The sequence below is a fragment of the Pseudopodoces humilis genome, chromosome 2 (genome assembly GCF_049639895.1).
Source record: "Pseudopodoces humilis isolate 2021_Gansu_Grassland_sample_001 chromosome 2, ASM4963989v1, whole genome shotgun sequence".
NCBI lineage: Eukaryota > Metazoa > Chordata > Aves > Passeriformes > Paridae > Pseudopodoces > Pseudopodoces humilis.
This window is the reverse complement of record NC_142201.1, coordinates 94,897,128-94,923,593: the sequence shown is the minus strand read 5'-3', so window position 1 is coordinate 94,923,593 and position 26,466 is coordinate 94,897,128. Positions and strand designations below refer to the sequence as shown.

The 26,466-nt window shown below is 40.6% G+C and overlaps 1 protein-coding gene across 4 annotated transcripts; it reads right to left on the bottom strand.

The window, feature by feature from the left end:
- Positions 1–1,406: 1,406 nt before the first annotated feature.
- Positions 1,407–26,197, bottom strand: TFG (trafficking from ER to golgi regulator). 4 transcript variants are annotated; one of them, XM_014253372.2, is made up of 10 exons: positions 26,044–26,197; positions 23,568–23,672; positions 22,907–22,932; positions 21,726–21,934; positions 15,016–15,099; positions 14,005–14,151; positions 12,385–12,552; positions 9,925–10,065; positions 4,628–4,717; positions 1,407–2,186 (listed from the first exon to the last, which is right to left on the bottom strand). In XM_014253372.2, exons 4-10 carry the CDS (start codon positions 21,907–21,909, stop codon positions 1,825–1,827), a joined length of 1,176 nt encoding a protein of 391 aa, XP_014108847.1. In that variant the 5' UTR covers positions 21,910–21,934; positions 22,907–22,932; positions 23,568–23,672; positions 26,044–26,197; the 3' UTR covers positions 1,407–1,824. The 4 variants fall into 4 exon arrangements, with proteins under 4 accessions (XP_014108847.1, XP_014108848.1, XP_014108849.1 ...); XM_014253373.2 differs by having other exon boundaries at positions 1,407–2,183; XM_014253374.2 differs by lacking the exon at positions 12,385–12,552.
- Positions 26,198–26,466: the final 269 nt, after the last annotated feature.

Genomic DNA, 26,466 nt, shown 5'->3' with positions numbered 1-26,466 from the left:
TGAAGTGGACAGGTACATATGTACATGGAATGAAGAAACAAAGCTGGCCTGGCTGGAATGAAAAACCCGGCTGGGGTTTTTCAGGAAAATGCAGTTTTCAGAGCCTGACACTTACTGGTTCAAAAGCCAAATGTACGTACCGTGCAAGGGAACTTGGAAAGACAAATGAAAGAGGAAAAAGAATAAACTAGTTATAACAGCATGATCACGTTTATTTAAAAAGAAAAATTCTGGTTTAAAACATTTTTCATTGGGGACAAAGGGGAAATACTGATAACTGAACTTTGCTTTACATTTATTTTGATTAAAACCTCTCCCAAAGCTACTTGTTGTACCGCTTGAACATTTACGAACTAAATAAAGAGATGTAGGTTTTTTTAAAGGTGTTATTCATTATCTTACTAATGTATTGAAGAAATATGAACAGGAACACCCAGATCTATATAGTAGTCATTTATAGAAAATACCTTATAAAGTACATTGCAGGTACACTGTACTCCTAATAAAATATTTTTTAATCAAGTGCTTTTTTTTCAAGTGTTTTACATGGAATCAAGGGCTAGTGTCTGTGGTAAATGCTGTTATTCAGAACAAACTGCTTGCTGGATACAAGCCCTTGTTAAATGGGATGTGTTAGGTATGAGCAGAAATGGGAGGAGGTACAGCCACAGCTTACTGGCTAGCTGTGGGCACTGCACTGTCTAAGGATGCTGAAGGTAGGAATATTTTCAGTCAACTTCCTAATTTTTCTTTAGGAGAATTCAAGCAGCATGCTTCAGTTCATTTTTTTATTCCCCACTTAGTTTTACATATTCCTAGAATCTGCAAAATGGAAAATATTAACTGGGAGAATGTTTTGCCCTCTGCTGTAATATGGTCTATTGACTTCATTACAGCCCTTGATCTGCTTTTTCTTGGCTCAAAATTGAGTCGCTAGGATTGCACTCCCAAGTTTTCTGGGTGGCAAAGAACCACCCAGAAGAACTGTGAAGTCACAGTCAAAAGCTGGGGGGTTTTTATGAGTTCTTTTTTAAAGATACACATTTGGTTTAAATTTTCAAGTAATAAATGAATTCTCTCCCACACCTTGTTAATGCAAAATTGATAAGAGGCTTTAAGATTTTATGGATTGGTTCCTAACGATTTGGTAAAAGGGTCACTAGACAATTAATGACAGCTGACAGCACAAAACCACCCCCAGCTGTGAAACCTCTGTGAAAGCCATCTGCAGTGCAGCACTTCTCCATTTACACACCCAGAACTCTGCCTCTCCTCCTGCAAACCCCAGCACACTGCTCTTTACCATGAAAAAAAGAGCTGGGGCTCTTTGCCCCCAGCATGCACACCGGTCTTTAGCACAGTTGTCTTGTTCAGTATTCCCTAACTTCTAAAATCAAGATCAGGCATTTAATAGATTCAGGGTTTTTATTAGTTTTTCCATGTGAACATTACAATTTATAATACATCATATCTAGTTTGACTTCCAGAATGAATCTAATTTAGTACATCATGGTATTAGTAAAAACAAGCCTGATAAGTGGGCTAAACTTCCAACTAGTATCTTCATATCCTTCAGACAAGGCAAGCTAGAATGTCAATCACTTTACAGACATTTAAGTAGTGTTTTCCAAAAACCACCCAGCCCCAAATTAAACTAGGAAGCGAATACAATTTAAAGCAGGAAAGATTTGGTCATTTCCCTCCCCCAGCAGAATTTAATTAACAGCTATAGTTTTGCCTCATTACAGTTTTGGAATCTCAATTAAAAATCCTGGAGTCGGGATGGAATCGCACGTGTCAGTTGCTGTCTTCAGGGGCACCTCCTTAGCGGTAGCCGGGCCCAGGCTGGGTGTAGCCCTGCGGCCCGAAGGGGGGACGGCTGCGGGCGTAGGGGTTGGGCCCGCTGGGCGGGGGGGTCATGGTGCTGCCGGGCGGAGGGGTGAAGCCGGGCCGCGGCTGGAAGGTGCCCGGCGCCGCCTGGGAGCCGCTGTAGGCGGCGGGCTGGGAGGCCTGCGTGGTGTAGGGCTGCGGGGGGAAGCTGCCCGCCGGGTACTGCGGCGGCTGCTGCGCCGGCAGCTGCTGCGCCTGCCCCGGGAAGGCGGCGGCCGGGGCCGGGGCAGCCGCCTGGCTGTAGGCGGGGAACTGCTGGGCTTGCTGCGACGGGGGCTGCTGCTGGCTGTAGCCTGCTGGAAAGGCAGAGAGGAAGGTAGGGTAAGAGACGCTAAAGAACGGTGGGTGCCTGCAGAAAGACCTTTTGTTCCTAATGGTCACAGTGACAAACGCAAAACGATGCAGGAAGCACAGAAAAGGCAAATCAAGCGTGAACTGCAAGTTTTCCTGCCTTTCACACAAGCGCACGGCCAGGGTTTTGGTGCACACCGTGGCAGCACAGCACACTGACAACAGTTACTAAAAAACAGTTTTCCTGTGACTGACAAGAAATAAAGAAAAAAAAGACAAGTAGTCTTTTCCTTAATATCACACACACACAAAAAATCTTCATTGGCAAATGAGGCAAAATTCAACCCTTTTCCCAAATAAAACCTCCAAATTAAACTGCTTGATAATACTCTCAGGGTTTAATATAAGTCATGCCTTTGGTTAAATGATAGGTGTTTTCAGTTCTTTAGCATTAAATATGAAAAGGTTATGTAGAACAGAACCCTTTAGCACAAAACTTCCATTTACATATGCCCCAAAAATTTGATGTTTCTGTATGAAACTTCTTCCAAAGGGAATTTCTCTTCTCGAAAATTTTAAAATGGAACAAAGTCCTTTCATGAAGAAATAGCTACTTTTATCCATCATGAAACACACCTGCAGCTACTTGCAATGAAACCTCTCCAGTGACTGGAATCCTGTCAGCATTAAACACCAGACACACAAATTATTAAAAGTGCACAGCCCTAAATGGAAAGAGTAAGGGTAAGAATGCACTGCAATAAACTCACCTTGAAACTGGGATCAAAATTTACTCATGAGACAAACTTCTGAAGGGTCCATTTTTTACACCCTTGTATAAATAGCCACTGTTGCCTAGTAGTAGATCTACAAGAATGGGAAGGGATCCTGCTCTCAGGGAGACATGGGTTTGAAAGGAGACAATACTCATGAGAACTAAAGCAACACAAACAAAAAGATCCTATGACCCAACATCTCCAAAGGCAATAGGTCCTCAAAAAAACCTCTTTTTCTGAAGATTAATTGTGAACTAAGTTATGACAAACAGAGTTGCCCCCGTAAGTTTCTGGTGGCATTTCACTCATACTTGACAATGATGTTAATTGGAAAGCAAAACTCACATTGCACTTCAGCTTTCACAGGAACATCAGTAAAATAATTGATTAGACGATGGTAGGATATGTCTAGAAAGTAGATTGAAATTCCTTTGTTTTCCCACTCAGTTTTTAAGTCTAGAGAGTCAGACAGACCCTTCTACTTCCAACAGGCTTGCTACTTCTGAAATTATACCTCAGTACATCTGTCTCTGTAATCTAGTTACAAATGCAGGGGGTAGAAATCTGCAAAGAACAAGCTACCATATCGATGTTCAAAACAACAAGCTCTCACACAGTTCACAGGAACAAGGTCTGAGGCAGAAACCTTCAGTCCAAGTATTCTAGGGTTCTTTTCCAAGCTAAGCATGGAATTTCTTTGTGAGCTCTGCAAATCTTCGCATCGATATAAAAACTGATGCACTCCCACTGTGCACCAAGAAAAGGTCACACTGGATCTGACCCACTTAATGGTAGTCTTTTGTTTAGGAGGATTTTTAAAAACAAGGAATGATAAATGCTTTGTATCGTCTTCTGAAATTATTAAGCAAAATGCAATTTGTTACAGAATCTATTCTTACAGGTTCATCCCTAAACCTCATCTAGATTATCATTCCTAGCATATACTATGCATTCCTAGATGCCAGATGCTTCTGAAGAAACTGAAAGTTCTGAGGTCAAGTTTATTTTGGGTATACACCAAAGCTAGCTTTTCATATTTCACAGCACATAAACCACTAGGGCACTAAAATATTCTTCTGCTGAAAGTCTACTGGCACCTTTACTTAAGGAATCAGCAAAATCAAAAACTAAAAAAGAAAAACTATCACTTGAAAGTTTCTCTGGGATTTACAGTATGTGTCATTTCCAAGGATTTACTGACTGACAGCTACGGTGTTTAAATCAGTAAATTTTGGACATGGAGATCATTCTAGACACAAGAAATAGGGGCCATCTTTAGACACCTTTGATATTTAAGGAAGCTAAATTGGGATGTTTAGTCACTTACTTGCTAGAATACCATGACTGCAGAGTATAATCCTGAAGTCTGCTCACCCTTCAGGTGATGAATTTTGCTTGCCTTTCTAACAAGGCATTCTGCTGACTAGTAATGACATCTGCCTTTGGTCACAATCAAGTAGGGCTGAACTTTGACTACATATTAACAACATAAACAGCTACAGTGTTCTCTTCCTGGCAATTTCTGAATGGTGCCAGTTCCCAAAAAAGAACACAGGCATCTGGGCAGCTCAGCACCCTGACCTGCCCCACAGGGTCAGGAACTGAAGCTGACAGGGTCGGGCACTGCAGGAGAGGTCCTGCAGCTGAGCTGCTGTTGCAGAGCTGCTTACCTGGGTACTGCACGCCGTACTGCTGCTGGGGCTGAGCCTGTGGCTGCTGAGCAGGGTAACCAGGCTGCTGGTACTGCTGATACATCTGACCTAGGGATTAAAAACGCATTTCATTGAAGCCCAGTACCCTGGTGCATTACAGCCAACGATACCCTGACAGTTCAACATCACAGAAACAAGCCCAATGACATCAAAGTACAGATTTTAGTTTCTGAAACACGTTGTTCTGACTAAATAAAGTTTATCTAAAGAGTTACGTGAGGCTTACTATTGCACATTTTCAGAGGCTGTACCTTAGTTAGCACTGCTCTGGTGGGTAACAGACCAGGAATCTTTAAACATCTTCATAACTGCTCCAGAACTTACACTGTAAATTAAAGTACTTTGAAAGTTAAACATGTCCTCAGATTGTCTGTTTAGATTATGTTTTTAAGACCATTTCTGCAACCAAGTACTGTAAGCAGAGCAGTACATTATGTATGCCGACCAAATTTTCCAGATAAGTCATCCATCTCTTACCATCGCCAAGTTTTCTTAAGAGACCCAGTGGTATAGACCTGAAGCAAAAATAAAACCATACATTCTTAAGCCTGATAGTCCAAGTCTATGCTTATTTTTCCTGCATTCACTGTTTTCAATTTCTTGGCCAGAAGAGGCAGAATATTTGTTTAGACAACCTATGGGTCCTGTTGAGGCTTTATGCTTCTGCTGTTTTTCAATCTAGTAAGTCACAGTCAAAGAACAAAATCAATTATCTGCCAAAACTAAAGCTTAGATGAACTGAAGCAGACATGGAAACTTTACTATTATGAAGTGTTACTGTACTATTATTCATTCTGCAAAGACCAGCAAACTGTATAAATAGACTGTAAACTCTATCTTCGGGGCTGCACCGGGAGAAAAGCAACTTAACTCTGCTCCAAGTCCTCCCAGACTCCCCTGTCCACACTGATTTAAAGTAACACCTTATTTCTTCTTTTATCTGCATTATTTGCAGCTGAAAGGAGCAGTATTTTACATTCACACTAAGGTATTTAGAATACTTTATATTGATGCAGTCACTTAAATATTATTTGGTGTGCAATTATTGTGGGATGATGAGAGTTCAAAGCACAAGGCTTGAAGAGAATTTAAGCCTGTTAGCTTGATAATTAAGAATTAGAAAGCTCTCTTTCTGAAACTCATTTGATGTGGGGAAGTTCTGAGAGAATAACCAGCAGACTGCCTGTCTTGGGATAATTCCCTGCAGGCTAACAGAGAGACCACACTGGCACCTGCTGGAAATCCCAGGTAAAGGGAGAGCAAAGAAAGAGCATGGAGTTTTACCAGAGGTTTCTGAGAAAGCCTGCTGTTTTCTCCAAGGCTGAGGCGTTACTGGGGAAGAGAGAGGTGTTCCAGTGCCATTTAAGAAAACATTCTTAATTTATGGCAATGAATACAGGCAGGGATCCTATGGGTCCTCACACACAGTCTTCTCTCTCCCTGCATTTTTGTTCTGAAAACTAGATGAGCTAAAGCACTAGTGTATGGTTTTGTACTTAGCAGTGTTTATTGCAGCAAAGAGTCTGCCAGCATTTACCATTGTTCCTGTGCACTGAAAAAGACTTTTAGTCTGATTCAGAATATAACCATTTACATACATTCACACAACATTCTTTTCCCTAGAAGACCATGAAGTGCTTGTGGGACTGAGATTTCACATGTATTTCAGCAAAGACTAAAAAAGCATCCACATCTGTATATAACTGCTTCTTGTGTGTGTGTTCAGGACTGAATTTAGTGGTAGAAAAGCACAGGCCACAAGACACAGTACTGTACTAGAACATCTTTGCTGGATTGATTTAATTGAAATTAGTGAATGCTGAAAACTTCTCAAGGGAGGCAGCTCTTCAGTAGTATCAGCACACAGAAGTGAGGTGACTTGGTATTCACACATAACCTAATAACCAATCACAATCATCACAGCATGGACTGGCAGAGAAAGCCATTAATTAATAAACCCTGGTACACCAGAAGGACTGACACATGACTGGCATCACCAGTTTACTTATATCTTCAAAATACTGGGAAAGTGTATGGGGGAAGCAGACCTTGGGGTGTCTTGGGTTTTTTATGATATGAACTAATAATCTTAAAACTAGTTTCAAAACTAGTTTCTAACAGAACCTGCAGTTCACCAGCAGTGCCATTCATGTGAGTCCATCCTGCTGAAAACCAAACAATCAAAACCTGTCCAAAGTTCTGGCTGGGTTATGGCTCTGTGGGGACAAGAGCACAAGCCCACAGACTAGCACTGGACTGAGGTGCTATCAAACCTCAGTGACGTATAAAAACCAACTCCATGTTTCAAAGAAAAGTCTTTGAACACTTTGGAATAAAATTGATAATTGCACTTAGATTATCCAGCTTTGGTGAGAGACTGCTGTTTACCACATACATACAATGCACAGCATAAGCAATGTATTTCTAATGAACAAAGACAAAAGTTGCTTCTGATCTCTTCCCAGAGACTGAACCACAGAGCAAAGAAAATATAACCAATACTTAAAAGATTGCAGTAGAAATAATAAAAACTACATAAAACTACATAAAACCTTTTATAATTAGCACTGTTGCATTATATTTTTCTTGACCCAAGTTTAGAAAAATCACTACATCTACTCTGATACATAAGCCTAGATAACATCTTCCACAAATAAGATGAGTTTTACAGAAACAAATACTTTTCCCCTTCCCTGGTGTTAGCAGCCATACAGGATTCCAAGCTAGTGTTCCTAGTGCTTTTAAGTGTTTCACTTTTTTGTTTCAGTTCTAGTTTAACAGCAACATTTAAAACTTCTTACCTTACTGTATTAAACTAAAGTAAAAAAACTAAACTCATAAAATGCAAGTTCAGTAGCTGAGAATATGGTTTCTGAACATTAAATTTTCTCACTGCCAACAGATGAACCTGGAGCCCTTTTTCGCAAAAGTAACTTATACATAAACACCAAACTGCTCTATCTTTAAGCTACAAAGATGTCTCCTGCTATGTTTTAACACTTTAATAAGCAAGAAAAGGCTGAAAAAGCAGGTAGTGTTTCATAAGCTCCACTGCAACCAACAGTATTCATACCTCTTTAAATATTATACATAACTACCAGTTGTTCAAATGCTCTGCTCGAAAAAAATATTACTTATTTCCCTTCAGGCAAGAAAATCCAAATGACTATGGATATTTGACCATCATCTCACATGTGTCTGAGTATTACATCAGTAAAGCAAGCGTCAGGGGGCTCTCACTTGTGCCAACACCAGCACAGAAATAATTTAGTACTATTCTTCATATGGAGAAAGAAGTAACAAAGCAGGTTATTTCACAATGTCATGGGGTAGCTTTACCTTTAAAGTGGTTTTGAGAGCTAAGGAAGTTGAAACTGCTGGTGGCTGATAGGAGTTTTTTCTCCTGACCAATTATCAGTCATTTCTAAAACTGACAGCAGGTCTGACCATTAAAAAGTGAATTCAACCCCCTTAAGAAGTACAATCAGAGCTCTCTTGTCCTCTTTTGTTTCTGGCTTTTGAGAAGGTAACAAGGCCCTGTCATATCCTCTTCTTTCCCCCCCCACCCCCCCCGCCCCCCGCGGCCAGATAAGGCCGCAGAGGACGAAAGAGGGGGGGAGGAAAAGAAAGCAGAGCTGCTCAGTTACTGCTGCTGCTGGACTGAAACCTGACACCATGAACTCTTGCAGTTTTTCTAAAGCTTTTAATTCTTTTACTACCTGGATAAAACGTACAGATTACTCCTTTTCTCAGAAAGACAGAGAAAGAGAGAGACAATCAACATGAAGAAGACATCATAAAACCACCAAAAACAGTCAGGAAAAGAGTTAAGTTTTAAATAAGAGAGAGAGAATAGGGAGATGCTTACAGCTGAAATATCTTTCTGTTAAAGCTATAGAGATAGAAAATAGTAGTTTAAAAAGACTCCTTTAATTCATAACAGAGTATTGGGAGGAATAGAGTGTTCAAAGTGTGGACTTTTGAAGAAAAAGAGAGTACTTGTGATACTGTGAGTGGCTGGAACTGGGTAGAGTGAAGATTTTGAAGCCTTTGGGGGCAAAAAGAAAACTGTTTTTCCAGGAAAGCTAACAGAGAAAGATAAAGAAGACTTTTGCCTTTAAATAACTCATCCTTAAAATGACATCCCTAAACTCATGGCCCATACACACCTCAGAGCGGTGTGAAATGAGAGGAGAAGAACTGATGACAGATTTCCAGGCAGCTGACATCAGAGCAATAGGAAACTATAATAGCAATAGTTTTCTTGTGAGAAATTCCATAAGTTAGCAGAAAGAGACTTCTGTTTCTCTACAAAGACTGATGAAAAGACTGTAGCAAGAACTGACACTGTTTTTAACCACCAAAAGTTCTAAAGTTGTTTGTCTCTATGTTGTCATGTGTACAAAAAAATGGTCAAGATGTAAGAAATAAAAGAGTTTTCTGGAAGTTTATTCTGGTGTTCTTATTCTTGTAGTTTATTAATAAACTATCTTTATTCCTTTTAAGTTTTAAGCCTGTTTTGCTCTTGTTCTAATCCATATCTCACAGCAAGAAATAAGTAATTTTTTTAGTTATTGGTTTAAAACCACGACACACAAACAGTTTGATCCAGAAGTGTGCTGGTCAGAAGGCTCAGTGCTCTTAGAAAACAAGAAGAAGAAATTATGTCCAAATGTAGGAAACCTCAGAATAGGTAAATTGTGAGAAGTTAAATAGCATTTTTAAGGACATAGTGCAAACAAATCTGAATACCAGAGCTAAGACCTTTAAATTTAAAGGAGAGCCAGCTGAGCTCTCAGGAGTTAAAAGGAACTACCATACATTTAAGATGTTACGGGGTTTAACTTGACTGGCACAGAGCCAAACACAAAAAGGAAGCCATTAAATACTATTTCCAGTCTGTTAGATAGAAATTATGAATGAACAACAGTTTTAATACATAGTAGACAAGTCCACAAACTGTTAGTTGAGTGAAAGCTCGACACAACACACAGTGTATGACACGAGCACAGATACAAGCAGAAAACAGCACCATGAAAATTCTCTGCTGTCTCCCTTTCAAAGAGCCACTGCTCCACCTGCTGTTCCTGCATCGACCAGCACGGGCAGTGAGGACAAAGTCTGTTCTGCCTAGGGGCGCACAGCGATTTGCAGTATCCAAAGGCATCCACTTTGGATGTGCTAAGTCTGCTAATTCAAGGCAGACTCAGACACCATCCTTCACATCCAGGACAGTGGAAAAGCAAACTGCTTACCTTCCACCTGTCCAGTCTGTGGCTGCGTGCTGGGGTAGGGTGGCTGCTGTGCCTGAACCCCAGGGGGATGGGCTGCAGAAGAGGAGGAAGCGATGCTGTCTGGCGTTCCTGATCGCTCCTCTGCAGGGGCACTGGGTGGTCCTAGAGGAGGAAGAACAAAATACAGTATGCAAAATGAACACCAAGTTGAAATTAAAAAATTCTAATACAAGATCCCTCCCTTGTGATGTTTTCAACATTTTTTCCACTTCAGATTTACATGTGTGTCATACCCAAGCTAAAATTAGTGTATATTTGCACATCTAAACTTTCTTTCGAAAATACTGGCAGGGGTGGGGGGGATTTTTCCACCTATCTCTAGCTCACTCAGATTTCATTCTTTTGAGGAACCTGACTCATTTGTTCATTTGTGAGATAAAATCCTTCATGACAGAGTATTTTTTCAACAGCTTCAACTGCTAACCTTGCACACACACCCATGCACACACACTGAAGAGTTGCCATGTTCGGACGCAACATGCACTTACCTATTTTTTCTTATCTGGAGCAAAGTTAAAAGGTTGCATGGAACTATCCAAATGGATTAGTGTCCTATTGTGAAACACATGGACAGGCCACAAAGCGTTTTACTGATAGTAAAATAGCATGTGAACAGAAAACTTCTGAAGAGGTGTTAAAATCATACACCCAGACAGGATATGGTAGGTTTCAGTCTAAAAGCAACTGTCTGCTCTGCTGATATTGAAAATACTCCAACTGACACCCAAAGACAGCATGGAAACTGGGAATTCAGATTTGCTCTGCATTAGTAAGAAGTTGTTACTAAGAACTAGAAGAAACACACATGTGAACAAATGCAATATACTACAATTTAATGAAAAATATTTTGCTAGAAACAAAGGAGCTTAAACCTAGATATTTCCAACTGTATGAATGCTAAGATACACTACTTTCAAATACCTGCTTTAAGTTAAGCACAAGTACTAGAACTGCTGCCAGTTCATTTGCAATTTTAAGATAGTTATATTTACACAAGATAAATATGCATCCAACAAGCCTCTAATTGTGTTTTCATGTTAATCTTATTAGGGGAAAGCTAATTAAATCTGCCTATTACTTGATTTGCACTTATATACATAACTGCAGGATTACAGCTTTTAGGAATGGTTTTTCATATACCCTGTTTAAATGGTCCTCTGTGGAGCTCTTTGTACGTTCAAAGAATGGTCATTTTGCTCTCTCAGAAGAATTATGGAGACACAAATATTGAAGTATCACTGATCAAAACATTAACTGATGGGGACAAAAACACTCATTAAAAAATTAGCTCAAATTTTCTGCCAATTGTGCTTCACTTCCTCTTGCTTACTTGTTCAGATAGCCCATTGCAAATTTTCAAATACATCTGGTCTGTGAAAGAACCATGCTGTGACAATACCCAAAACGTCCCATGGAGGAAGAGATCCCACATGAGGCCTGGTCCACAGACCAGTACTTCATACTGAAGTCAACCACTCTCTGTGGGTACAACTTTGGATCCTGCACAGTCACAATCACACGGTGCAGATCTATTCCTTTTACTCCACACTCTTGCCATGGCACCCATACTGGAAGAATGAGCTCCAGTTGCTACTGGCTTGCTCATCTGTATCATTACTTCACACATCATATAAAACTCACTCGCTCTGGAGTTGAGAGTACACAGCAAATCCTGTTAGCTAACAGCAGTTTCATTTTCATGTTTCAATGAACCATTAAACCTTGCCAGGCCTGCACAGGTGCTGTGCAAAATCACTTCCCTAAGTTCTGCATCACACTCCTTATCACATTCTCCATTGAAGCTTTTCTAGCTTCAGTTATCCTGTCTCAAGCTGACAGCATTCAGTTTAGTATAATGAGTTTTCATATACTTAGCATGTTATTACTAGGGCTAACAGTCCTCAGGTCTTCAAAAATAAATATAATTCAGTGAAATATGTTATTCCTTTCTGTTCACAGTGAAAAAGTTGATTCCATTTACTTCTAAAATGAAAAAGAGAAAAGGCGGGACCATACGACACATTCTGAATGTCCCAAACAGCAGAAGCACAAGCCAAGAACATGAACTGCAAGACCAAACCTTAAAGCAGAGCAGCGAGTTCTTCTGTCACTGTCAGATACCAATTAAGTTTATCCACACAATAGGTTTAAGTAATTCAAATTAAAAAAAATTGAAGCCATTTTCTACTCCAAGCTAAAACACAATGCTAAAATCAACAGCAACATTTCAATATTTTCTATACAAAAGTTAGCACACAGATACAACACCTTAACATAGCAAGTTTTAGAATTCCGAAAGGACATAGTGAACACAGAACACAGCTTAATACATCCAACATACAAACGCTTTGTTACAAATCAAAACTGGAGTCATCGATTATGAACAGGTTTAGCTTTCCTTTTCACCAGCCACATCCTTACCTGACACCTGATCATCTGTCAAGCCAAAGGCTGACATGACATTCTTGCTGATTTCATCCTGGTTCTTTAGCGGATCGAATGCAGACATGCTCGCTGCTATAACTTGAGTGGATGGCTTAACATTAGCGTCAGCAGCAGCAGGCTTTTCGTCCCTACCATCTACAGCATCTACAAAGCAAAACGCCCAGTTACCAGCTCTCCAGAACTGAAACACCAGCACACACACACATTGCACTACAGCAACTGCAACAACGCACAGCTGGGGGACTTTGTAAATTTAAGTGTTGAAATGTGCATGTTAGGGTAACAGTGAAGAATCACTGATGTATCTGAAACTGGGATGGATCACAAAGCTTAAGTTTCTTGCAGAGATACTTAAAGATACACTAACCCTGTGGACTATTAATATATATCACATGTTCTGAAATTCAAAGGCACAAAGCTCCTGCTTCAAACAAATGAATTGCCCACAAAGAATTCAAAATTAGGAGAACATACAGGATAGTTCCAACTTATTATGCTGTTTTATCAGCTGCAGTTTCTGGTTTGTACTCTAATGTTCTCCACTAATTTTTCCTAAACTGACAGTTGAGATCTTTACAACTATATGCATAACTAAATCCCTCAGAAATACCTTAGCTAATAGAGCCACATTTTCTGTTAAAAGCAAACAACTACAGATAAATACAGACTGGCTAGTTTTGTTTACACTCTTAGATCATCACTCTAACCTCCTTCCAAATAGTTTGTAACCAGAATCCATGGTATTCCACTGAAATTACTAATTGCATATTTTGTAGGAACAGGGCTGGGATTTTTCTAAGCAACAAAAGCAGTAGAATTTCAAAGTACAAAAGCAACATTTCCTAAAAGGCAGGCTAATGTTTTTGTTCACTCCTTTACTCAGAGCACTTTACTTCATGACTGTGTCATTATTTTTTGTCTCCATCTTACCTAAACTCTGTAGTTAAGCACACAGAGATAGAATATTTGCAGTACAACTGCCCTAAGCTAGGAGATCAACATCTCAAAACTAGGAGAATAAGACTTTCTTTCCCATTTTGCCCTCCCCCAAAAATCCTTTCCCACCCCTACCTGCACCCTCGTGCTGCTTACCCTGAGACAGCTCTGATGCTGGTCTGAGCGCAAAATGTGTGGATTCAATTTCCTAACCTGGCAAGAAAAGTGGATATAATTTTTGCTGAATTGACATCTGACTGTTTTAGTGAATCAAACTTGCTTAGCAACACAAGATAAGCACCAGAGCTAGCCCAAAGTAAGCAGAGGGGACTACTCAACTGCGAGCAAGAACTCTTCAGCAACAAACTATTAATTTGGCTAAAAGCCCTCTCAAGACATTGCTGGGGTTCACAGGTGTTAGTTACAGTGTTTTCATACATTGAAACAAAACCTTGGATTCTGAAGTTTAATTCCTAAATTAGTTCAGTACTTTACTCCAGAAACCTCGAACAAAAAACCACTACACTCTGAAACAACTAAAGCATTAAAAATTAAGTTCTGGGCCATCAAGCAACAATTAAGAATGATCCATGTTTCACTTTGTTAAACAGCGCACCACTCTGCAAATCAAAGCAAACAACTCTTTGCCAGGCTGCCTACCACTTTCAGGCAGATTAGTGGAAAGCCCTGGTTCCGCTGGCGGTTCTAAACAGTCCAGTAAACGATTGACTTTATTGCGAAGTTCTATCAGCTCTCGGCGCAGGTACTTCACCTGATTGGATTCTAGGGGTCTTGGTTGTCCATTCACTGCAAAACAGCAATTAGATAAACTTAAGACTGTAGTAACATCCAGTTTAAGCTGACAAAAAAAACTCCAACTTTGACTTGCTTGGAGCACCATCACTCTTTGTGAAGTTTAAAGTGACAAAGTTTAGTCCACACACACTGAACTCATTTTAGAGCTTACTGTTCCTTTAATATAATCTCAGTTCAGAAAAAGCTACAGATCCAAAGCAAAGTCCACAGCAAGTGTCTGCATTGTTTACTCATTTCCCTGAATATACCCTGAATGATGCAGTGGTTCTGGAAAGCTGTACCTTTAGAACTAACATGGCACACACAACACTGCTGCAATTCATGAATAAGGTCAGTGTCCGAGTTAAAGTCTTGGAATTACATGCTAAGTTACCTACAGTAGCTTGAAAATAAAGAACTTTTACACAAAGGTTAAAGGATAAATGTTAAGATCTATTCAGCTCCAAACAACTAACACTAGTTTGGAGCAGGCTACCACTGCAAGATAAGTGTCAGCTTCAAATTCTCATGCACCTGTGAAGAAAACCCCACAAATGCTAGAGAGTGGAAGAGAACATGGGAAAGAGTAATAAGGAAGAAAGAACCACTGATCACATGTATATGCACACATGCCAAATACTCTGAGCAACCTTACAAAACAGTAGTTTCGGTTCCCATTAAGTTCGGAATTCTCACAAAAAACATCAAGAGAAAACAGATATCATGTATTAACTCAGCAGTTCCAACTTACTGTTTGCATTTTCTTCACCTTCTGACATGACAAATTTAAAGTTTTTTGTACCACTCTGAAGTACTGCCTGAATTTTAATAAATATTATTTAAAAGAAATAGAAAAATACTGTCTTCTATACTTACCAAACAATGTCAGCTTAAGTATCCTACTGCATTGAATTGCAAAGGAGAGATCTGAGCTATCAAAAATTGTTATAAGATCTCCATCTGAAAAGGACAAGAAAAAAATACATTAAAATTATAGCCTCTAATTACTGAGCTTCATATCAGGATGGAAGTGTTCCTTCATTACTCAAAAATAACTTCCCCTATCTGATTGTGAGGTTGCTAGAAAAAATGTTTATTATTTTAGTGCAAGAATCAGTGTGCAGAGAAATTGTGCACAGAAGGCAAGACAGACGCATGACTGGCTCCAAAAGGGAGTCTTCTGACATTAGCCCTTCGATGTTCCATATAGTCCATCGTTCTTTTATGTTTACATACAGGATGAAACATTAGAGCTAAGAGTTCACAAAGTCCAGCACCAGGAAGAATGAGGCTACCAGTTAAAAGTGAGATGCCTATGCCAAGTGGCTCTAGAACCATGCTGTTCACGAACAGAGAGAAGTCAGATAAATGCACAAGCCAAACCAAATTCAATTTTTAAAAATCAAAATAAAATTTCAAATGTCTAGAGCACTTCCTCAGGTTATATTCAAAACATAGGTTGCAAGACTATTACCATTCCCTTGCTGAAAAACAAAACTCATGTGTAGAAGTGAATAGTAAAGGTCTCTCTCAGCTTTAACACACAAATAAGTATGAAGACACAAAGATGCCAGAGTAGTCAGAAGAAAACTTCTCTCAAAAAGGAATTTGATACAAAATCACAATTCTTAGGCATGGATTTCTTCCATGTCATGTGTCAGAGGATTCTGATGAATTTGCACATTGCCATCTGTCACAGGACCTATATTAGAACTGGATGGGATCATTTATTCTTAAGATACAAAGGGCTGTGCACAAAGCACTGATCACCTTTAATCGTATTAGTCCTCAAAAGTGATACCAAGTTCCCATTAAGTCTGGTCTCTTGCAATTTTTAAATTGAGTCACGGAAAGCTACATTAACATCTTTGCTTACTCAACAAAATCACAACTAAAACAAGACTACTGTCTTTGGGAGGACAAATTTTCTCGTGTTTAATATATTCAACAGGTTGTTCATAGCTTAAATGAACCCAAGCTAAGCAGCGCAAGGAAAGAATGGGAGCGCGTTATCAGGAAAATGTGTTCTGGCACAAGGGATAGCAGGAACACTTCCTTCAGCAGTTTGATGATGGAGAACAGAGGTGAAAGACCATCCAACTAGAGAAGTTTCACCTTGAAAAGCAACAGCTTTTAGATAAATGCCACACAGCTTGGAACAAAGCCAACTCCGTGCTGCCCAGGCTCCTCTATGAAACACTGTAGCAAGGGGGTTCTGTGGACGGACACAGGAACAGGTTTTCCATTACAGATGACTGCCTTAAAATTCTTAGTGTATATAAATTCCTTACAGACTGGTGACAAGGGCAAACTGTATCTAAGTTACAGTTAAAATTTTCAAATAAATTAATGATTCAGTATAAATAGTCATAAAACACGTGATACGAAGTCAAAAACAGCTCAGAATTTTAAGAACTACATATTCTGTCATCCCTGACTACAAGTAACACCTCTGCAATGGAAGGTTTTCTTAAGTACCATTAATAACACAGTCCCTGCCAGACTTCAAAGAAGGTGCTTTCTAACAAAATTAAGTTACAAACACTAATAAAGTGATGGCATATAAAACAATTTTCAAGTTTTCCTGAAAGAAATACTGTTGCCTCCCAAGATTTTTTTAATGCAGTTTTCACTTTCACAATCTCAAAAAGACATCTGTTGATAGCAGCATCAGTCATGGATTCTCTGAGTAGAGACTGGAAAGTCTCCAGAAATGAGGGCTCCAAACCCCACCAGGCAGCCTGCTCCAGTGACACATTGCCCTCCTGGCCAAAACTCATGCTCAGCCTCTCAAACTGAAATTTCAGGCTGCTGCCATCTGGTGCTACCGCAAATGGTTCACATTCCATAGCCTTTGCAACTCCCTTTCCACTGGCTCAGCCCCCTCTGCAGCACAGCGAACAAGCCCAGCTCCCTCCCATGCTCCCTGAAGGCCGCCTGCACAAATCCCCTCCCTGTCCTCATCATACGCTGCTGGACCCCTCCACAGCTTTTCCAAGTCTGGAGTGCACACATTACGTGAGCACAAACATGCACCCTTCACTGGTGCCACCTCACCAGTGCCAGGAAGAGGAGGATCCGCGTCCTTGTTTGCCATTATGATCCATAACAGGATTTGGACAATCAGACTTTATCAAAGTTAAATAGATTTTTTTAATTTGGCAGTAAAAAGGGGTATGATGAGGTGTGGGCTCCCTCCAAATCAAACACTTTCTCCAGCTTTTTAGTAACCTTTCCTAAACGCTGATTCCAAAATCCACTGATGTCTTAACACAAAGCCCTTCTATTCCTTATTATCATGGTAACACAATAAATGATAATTACTTCTCTTAGCAATCTGCAACACTGGCAAACCATCCTTTGATGCTCTTCTGTCATACCAGACACACTCAGATTCACTGTCTGAACAAAGATGCATGTTCTAAACAGTCTATCCTGCACAGTGAGATGAAAATGCACATCAATATACATGGCTTACATGGATTAATGTCACCCAAAAGAACTGGGATCATTCCATCTTAATTCTCCCTCACATATTGTAACCTTTAGGATGAGGGCATTAAGAAGAATTAATAAATTTTCTATTTTAAATTGTTAGCAGAAAAAAAAAGGCTGAGAAGCACCAAGTAGAGAATCTTGTTAGATGCATAGTCAGTTCTGTAATTCCTATTGACAGCCATCAAGCTATTAGCCACGAAGAGTATATGCTAGGATTCATAAGGTATAAAGTCACAGAAATGTCTGACAATTTAAGTATATTAGATTTAGCAAAAAAACTTTTCATCGTAAGGAATGCCAATGAAGCTTAATTCCTGTTACGATGACACAGATAAAACTACACAATATTAATTATTTTCTGTTGGAAAATGAAACAGACTTTCCTTTATCTTCCCTACTTGTCTTGTTATTTTAAGATCTTTCTCATTTTTACAAGGGACACAGCTTTCCCTCTCTACAATTTCTCATGTATCACATTCTCTGTTTTGCCAATTACAATTTTTTTCCTTCTATAAACTAGTGACTCCCTTAACTAACCACTAACACTGTAAGGTATTTCAGCATTAATGCTGCATCACGATGATGTATTTCAACCTTGATGACATTAGAAGTTTGCCTCATTCCTTTGCCCTGCTGTTTCCTCATCTACTAAGCTTCATCATCTACTAAGCTTCATCATCTACTAGACTTATCCACCCTTACAGTTCTCATTTAGTCCATTTTTGAAAAAACAAAAACAAAACACAAAACCCTACACAATCAAAAAACCACACAATATCAAAATGTAGTTTTCCTTCACTCTGGTAAATTTACCAAAGGCTGAGAGATTACTGACTAGCACAGCAGCTTGAATACATGCAGTATGACTAAACCATCTTCTATTACAAACTACTGAAGAACAAGAGGAAAAAGGCCAATCTCGTATTACACTCTCTATTTTAAATTCAAGCATAACTTTTTAAAAAAAGTAAAGTTCTTGTTATTGGCTCTGTAGGGCCTTTTAGCATGTGTAACTCAGTAACATGGTGGGCCTAAGACGCAATTTTACTCTTTGATTCATACAAATTCATTGCTGACAGTCCTCACTAGTTTGGGGTTGGGTTTTTTTAGCTGACATTGGGTTTTGTGTACTCAAGAACTTTAAACAGGACATGAAAATTGTTTCACATCTAGCAGAGCAATTTCCTTAGCTCAACTCCTTAGGAGTTTGTAAGCTTGAATATAAAACTGGACTTCACAAAGCAGCATTCAACCTGAGGCTTCTTTTCTCTGGTAATTAATAAAAACACCACATAACCTAAACATAATGTAGGAATATGGAGGGGTAGATGAAGCATTCTTTCAACACTCAAAGACTGTGCACCTGAGTTTGGAGAAGACCCAGATGGAGGCTGTGGAAGTAGTGGACATCGTTAGACCCATTTAAGCTATCTCCCCATAACAGATCCAGACAAGCATTCCTGGAGGTCTGAGGGGATAAGTAATAAAACAGAAATAGCTGAAATGTATATATTCCAATGCATCTAATGACTGGGATATATTTAAGGAACAATCTCAGCTTAGTTGAAATGAAGTTAAGGATATATCAGCTCTCATATGACAAGCAAATTGAAGCCTTATTAACCTTTTCCTTGATCACTTGCAACTACCTCTGATATTATGAACATTTATTTGTTTAGAGTAGTGATGATCAGCTAACATACACTGAAATCAGAGTGGAATAGTAGTACATTGTGTGTAGGCTGGATGCCACATACCCACCAAAGCCACTCCATCACTCCCCTCCACAAGTGGCCAGGGCAGAGAACATACAGTGAAAGGACAAGATAAGAACAGGGAGAGATCACAAATCAATTACGGTCATGGGCAAAACAGACTCAGCTTGGGGAAAAATTAACTGAATTTATTACCAGTCAAAATCAGAGGGGAGAATTCACCTTTCAACCCCTCCTTCCTTTCCAGCTCCATCTCTTCCTTCCCCAGTGATGCAGGGGCACAGGGAATGGAAGGTTATGGTTTCTGCCACTGCTCAGGCAGAGGAGTCCTTCCCCTGCTCCAGCCTGGGGTTCCTCCCATGGGAGAGTCCTCCACAAACTTCTCCAATGTGAGTGGATCCCACTGGCAACAGTTCTTCAGGAACTGCTCCAACATGGGTCATTCTTCCATGGGGTGCAATCCTTCAAGAACAGCCTGCTCCAGCATGGGCCCCACACAGGGTCACAAGTCCTACCAGGAAACCTGCTCAAGCATGGGCTCCTCTCTCCATGGGTCCTGCCAGGAACCCATGCCTGTTTCAACATGGGCATCCCACAAGGTCACAGCCTCTTCTCAGGCATCCAGCTGCTCTGGTGCAAGGCTCCTCCACAGGCTGCACTTCCATGCAGGTGGATGTCTGCACTTCCATGGACCTCCATGAGCTGCGGGGGCACATTCTGCCTCACCATGCTCAGCACCACGGGCTGCAGAGGAATCTCTGCTCTGCCGCCTGAAGTACCTCCTACCCCTCCTTCTCCACTGACCTTGGTGTCTGCAGAGCTGTTCCTCTCACATATTCTTGCTCCTCTCTTCTCTGGCCAAAACTACACCAGTGCCATAGTGCTGCAATTTTTTTTTTCCTTTTTAAAAATGTTACCACAGAGGCATTACCACCATTTCTGACTGATTTAGCCTTGGCCGGCACGTCTGTCCTGGAGCTGCCTGGCTTTAGCCTCCCCTGTAACCCCCCTACTACCAAAACCTGGCTATGCAAACCAAATGCAATACTGAGACAAAGAAAACTAAAAGTAAAAACAGGAAGTCTCTGGACTGTTAAAGACAACCAAAGAATGAAACTTAAATTACTGTCTCCATCATAACACCATTATCTTATTTTTAATATAACAGAACAGTATACACTAAAAACCCCAGAGGACCATACTTGAAGCGGAGGTAAGAATGCAAAACAACCAAAGTTACTTGAAGCTTTAACCTAATAAAAAAGCATCCAATCTCCTTTCACCCTTCTCATTTCAGAAAAAAAAAAAAATGTGGTAAGAGGGAAAATGAAACCACCACAAATCTGCTGAGCTCCCTTTCACTAGAGACCATGACCCAAAATATTGGTCAAGACCCAAGACCTACACTACTTACAATTTTGATAAGCAGCATCTCAAAAGCTTCATGAACCTCAAAAGATTGTTTCAGGGTTATTCAAAGTGGAATTTTATTGCTTAGATATATGAATGAAAGTTAACATTTTAGGCAGCACAGGCAGCACTAAGGTCTCCTAGGGCTATTAAGAAAAATGAACCTCAACGCTTCAGTAACGTGGCACTTTTTACTGTGCAACAGCATAATCATCAGTCTTTAACAGACTGGATTTTATCACTTCATTCCAAGTTTCATTTTATGAACACCATCCCTCTGTCCCAAATTAAGTAATTTATCCATGCCACATTGACATTCAAAGAGGAAAAGCCCTCCAATCAGAACTTGCTGTCTCTATGCATCTCAAATAGAGCTCTCTTCATTCTGTGGAAGTCCTTAAGGTTATGTTTATTTTAACACTAACGATCAGTAATTTCTCTGGAACAACCAAAGTGATTCAAATGGTCCCAAAGAGGAAAGATAATTTCTAATGCATATTTCAAGTTGAAATTATTTTTCTAATCTTTATTGATGGAGAAAAACAATGAAGAATTACCACCACATAAATCAAGTTTTCAGTCTTACAAGAACTTGTATTAGGTCATACATGTTTATTCACTTTTCATCTTCAAACCCACTGAAAACTCAAAAAAAAAAAAAAAAAAAAGTTGAATGAGTGAGCAGAAGAGAAACCTGCAATCGACTTCTTGCAACAGCAGAAAGTGCACTTTCAGGAAAAAAAAACTGAGGAAATATTTCAGAAAAAAAATGGAGAAAATGCTATTAAGAGAGTATAACAAGAGATACAGCTTCTATTGTCTGATTAAAAAGATTTCACAATAAATCACTTGCATTTGTCTGTGACATTGGACAATTCTGAAAGGTGAAGTTTCTATCCACAGATACACTGTATCAGAGTAACAGCAGTCAATTAAACCTCAACAGTAGTTATTAAACCTTACCTTCATCTTTATATTTTATTGTGACTTCATCATTGCTCAGAAGTTTTCCTCTAAAAACTCTTTGCATCATTAGCACCAATTCATCATAGGTGATATCTTCATTATGAATAGGGATTCTCCTAATATCCTCCCCAAGCTGAGCTTTGATGATCAGCTTCCCACTTAAGTCCAGCTGCCCATTCATGGTGGATTCCTTATTGCCTGCAGACCTGTTAGCAGCAAAACATTACAAACATTTTAAAAAACTGAACTGTTAGTTATTTTAATCTATCTGATGATGGTTCTGAAGCTTTACATTATCACCTTACTCAATTACTTTTACATGCCCCCCTGTTATGAAAAAGAACAAATGGCTTTTCTTTTTTCATTTAAGAAAAGACTGCCAAAACAAGTATCTTATCTCAAAGATTTCAGCCTGTAAGATAGCTTTACTAAGGGGATCAAGATGAATCATGTATCACTTCCTGAACAAGTGCAGAGCTAAACACTGGTTTATCGTCACATGGATGATCAGAACTCACTGCAGGTTCCTGTCCAGAAAGGAAGACACACAATTTTTTAATTTTTAAAAATTTTGATTGGGATATTTTAACCAAGATTTTAGACTTTTAAAAGCAGCTCAATAGATCACACATGAGCTACTCATTGGGCTCAACATGTGGCCAGAACAGTCTGTTACTTTCCGTGTTTTAAGAGGTGAACAACTGTTCCAACTGAATAGTAAGTGCAACAAAGACATCTTGTGTACTAGCAGCACACAGCATATACTAATATTACATTTTAACATTTTATGTAAGAAAATTTAAAAATTACCACTTTGTATTAAGCATCTCTCTTTGAAAACACAAAGGCTCTACATTTAAAAATCTATAACTACAGCAAAGTTACTCAAAAGAGGAATGAGAGGGGAAAAAAAGCCCCAGAAAAGGAGATCCAGGTAGTTAGTCAAATGTCCCCTCCTATTTTCACTGCTCTGGACAGGGCCAAAACAATAGATCTGGAACAAGGAGCAACTAAAGAAGCAGTTATCTTAACATCTGAAGTACAGTTAGTGGTGAACTTAAAACATAGGCAGCCCATATCCAAATCAAGACTTCTGAAGCCACATGCAGGAAAGTATATGTTATTAATTCTCTTGTGCAAGAAGAGCTCTCAGAGATATGCAGTCATTTTTCCTTTACCTTTAATGATGTTATAACACAGTGCCCTGTAAGAAAAATGAGTTTTGCTATAATCAGTCTATTTTTAAAGTACTGCAAAGAAAATTCTCTCCTACCAGAAACAAGACACTCAGCTAAAACCTTTTAATACATTCCCATTCCTTGATTCACCTGTATAGATTTAACTTTACTGTTTCAGTAACAACATTTTGCATTAAAAAGCTGCAGTATAATGCTATATTTAGACTGCAATTAAATTGGGGGGGATAAAGCAAAGATTTCAGGCAAAGCCCTTTGTTTAGTCCAAAAAGATACAGGTAATTATTGAACAAAACTCACTCTCCTAATCACACATAAGAGGAGGTAGGTGGATACAGCCTAATTGCAGGGAAAAGGGACCTGCAATTAACACAGCCACATTGCTGCTGATGCACTGTGATGAAACTGTGAGATTTGTAGTATTGTTAATGCTCACTAATGCATTATTCAGGTTTTGCAACATAGGAGTCTTGACTACAGGCACATCAACCCAGCCTAATTAAATTAGATTTAAAAGCATAGGGTTTTGCACAAGTTAGTTGGTTGCTGGAATTTTTTTTTAATTTAACCATTAAAAAATAAAACAGTATTGACCCACAGGTTTCCTTTCATCTGCTTTCCAAAAATACATATTTATCATTACCTTGTCTGTCTTAGTGATGTTGGATTATTGGACAGTTTTCCCACCTCACTTCAGGACAGAGTTAAGATTAGCCGCCATGCACTATCAGTGGCAGAGAACAGCAAGCTGCATCAGAAAATAAACATATTTACAGTCACACTTCTGTAGAATGACACAATTCACATCAATCTTTCACTTTAGAACTTCTTAGTGAACATACCCAATTAAAAAAAAATCCCTTACTTTATCCACAATGTAACAATCAGATTTACATTTTTGAGTATTGTAGAATTTGCATTCATCTAAAACAGCTCTTGAACAAGACTTTTAATTTCATAATAGAAGATAATTTTTATTTTTTTTTAATTTTATAATGGCATGTAGGAATCCCTAACAATAATGTATTCCTTTCCAGGACAGTCTCCAAGAGATGATGTAGCACACAGAACAGTCCAACAGGGAACACACCTGGCTCCTCCCTCTGACCCCATGCATGTACCCTTCTGGCAACTCTTCTCTCTCACATGTACAGCCAATTTCAAAAATCCATAATCTGATTTTTAGATGATTCACTGCTAACCAGAGAAAAAAAGTAGGCTTCTCGTTATCCACATAAAGCTTGGCTTCCCAGCTCTCCTCTTTCAACTCAACTGGAAGTAAACCAGAACATACAGGATGAAGTCAGAGTAGAGGCAAACCCCAGAGAAGACACAAAGCCACTCTCTGGTTCTCAAAGGCTGAGGCTGCTCCCCTCATCCTGGGTACAAAATGGTCTCCTTTAAAAAGAGAGCTGCTCCTGACAGTGAGAGACTGTTGTGACACACTAAGCAGGGGAACAGGAAGAGACTACTTTTCTGATGCCTCACTCATGTTTTATGAAATGAGTTAAGGCATGAAGATAGCACTCCTTTCACCCCAGAGCTGCTACAGGTCCAGGTAAGTTTACTGTACTGGACAAATATGAGATACAGATAATGCATCTAAGGGTGGCTGAACCAAAGAGTTCATTTAGCTATCCCCTCATGTTGTTTAATCATTAGAGCTGGGCACTGGTTTTGCTTCTTCAGCATTACAATATATGCTACTCAGAAACTGTTAATAGTAGGAACCCAATCTCACTTGTTAGTCCTAAACATACACATTTTGGTGGACGCAGCTGAACTCCTGGGGCCTTTCAACAGACAAGGTATCAATTGTATCTTTGTGCAAGGAAAGGAGCTACTGTAATGCCTTATTTACCAGCACTACACACAGAAACCTGCTGTCCGTCAATGACTATGAAAAGATAGTAAAAGAATATTTAAATGCACTTTTTTTTGGTCCAGCTGTTCTCCATTCTGCTTGAAGGTGTCCAGATTTAAAGACACAGATTCTAAACACTGCAGCTGCTTGCAACTGTTACAGAAAACTATGTAAAATATTCAAATTACTGAATTACACAGCACTAAAGCTTTTTCCCCTCACTATGACACAGCTGAATGGATGACTCCATTGAGAGAGTTTTTCAGAGAACACATCCAGAATGCACACTAATGAGCTTTTTAACAAAATCTGTGTGTATCTACTTTCCCGGGTCAGAGAGGAATCAACCAACCAAAAAACATTTATGTCTCCATGTTTCAGACTAAAGATTGCTTCCCATAGGAATCACACTGACATCTTTCTAACCTTCCTGGCGTACTACTTGCATTTCGCAGGTACATACTTTTCCTCCCCTCCTGGCTCACTTTCTATTGGCATCATGCACTAATCTAGGTGGTGCATGTGGACAGGGACTGCCCAATCTAGGCCAGTCGCTTCATGATCCCCCTCTAAAACCAGCATCTCATCACCACGTTGTATTTCACTACCCTTTTTGCACAGCAGCAGAGAAAAACAGCCTTGCCCAGGCAAGGGAAGGACAGACACTCCTGCTTCAATTTTTCCTGTCAAACAGGGTTAAGGATCAGGGTGAAGCCGACAGAAACACGAGCAAGCAGGACTGCCTCCCAAACGCCAGCCGAGAGAGAGCCATGAGTTTTCCCAAGGCAGGTGGGGGGGGGGGGGGGGGTGACGCGAGGGAGCAGAAAGGAGAAGAGCTCTTTTCGGTTTTCTCCAGTTCCCACACGGGCAGGCCCGGCCCAAAGGGGAACAGAAGTCACAGGCTACCCCTGACTGGCAATGAGGAGCCGGCAGCTCTTGTAGCTCCCAAAGGAAAGCGGTTGGGTGACCCCGGGAGCCCTTGGCCGTGCCGAGGGAGAGATCCCGGGATCTCCCGCTCCCTCGGGCCCAGGAGGCCGCGGGCGCTTTCCGCCTCCCTCAGCCGCGGCCCGGGGGACGCGAGGGGTCTCCCGGGCACTCCGCCAGGGGCCGCGCAGCCCCTGGCACCGGGGAACGATGGGGGGCGGTGGGGAGGAGGGGGCGGCCGGCTCGCCCCAAACCCAAAGCTGCCCCTCTCTCCCTCCTTCCCGCCGCTTCCACGGGCGGCTGCCCCTGGGAGCAGCCGCCGCTCTCTTACTCTGGTTTCTCCGCCGTCGCACCGGTGCAGCCCCCCCGTCCAGCCCCTGGCGAGTCCCGGGCACGGCCGCCGCCACCGCCCGTACGTGGCAGGGCAGAGAGAAGGGGCCGGAGGGAGGCCGGGCCTGCGCGAGCCGCGCGCGTGCGCGCTCCGCCGCGCGGGGCTCCGCCCCGTCTCGGCCAACATGGCGGTACCTCATTGCCCGCGCGCCGCCTCGGCGCTGCCATGGCGAGGCAGATCTCTGACGGAGTGTTTCTTTCGAAATACGAGCCTTGGCCTTCGCAGCTGGCGGTGCTCGGAGCAAAAAGCGGCCGTAAAATTCCCCTTTACTTGTTGGACTTGTTATACACGCCCACACAGGAGCCACTTACTCTTGAATGGTCACATCCAGGCATTCATTACTATCGTACCCGCACACACCCT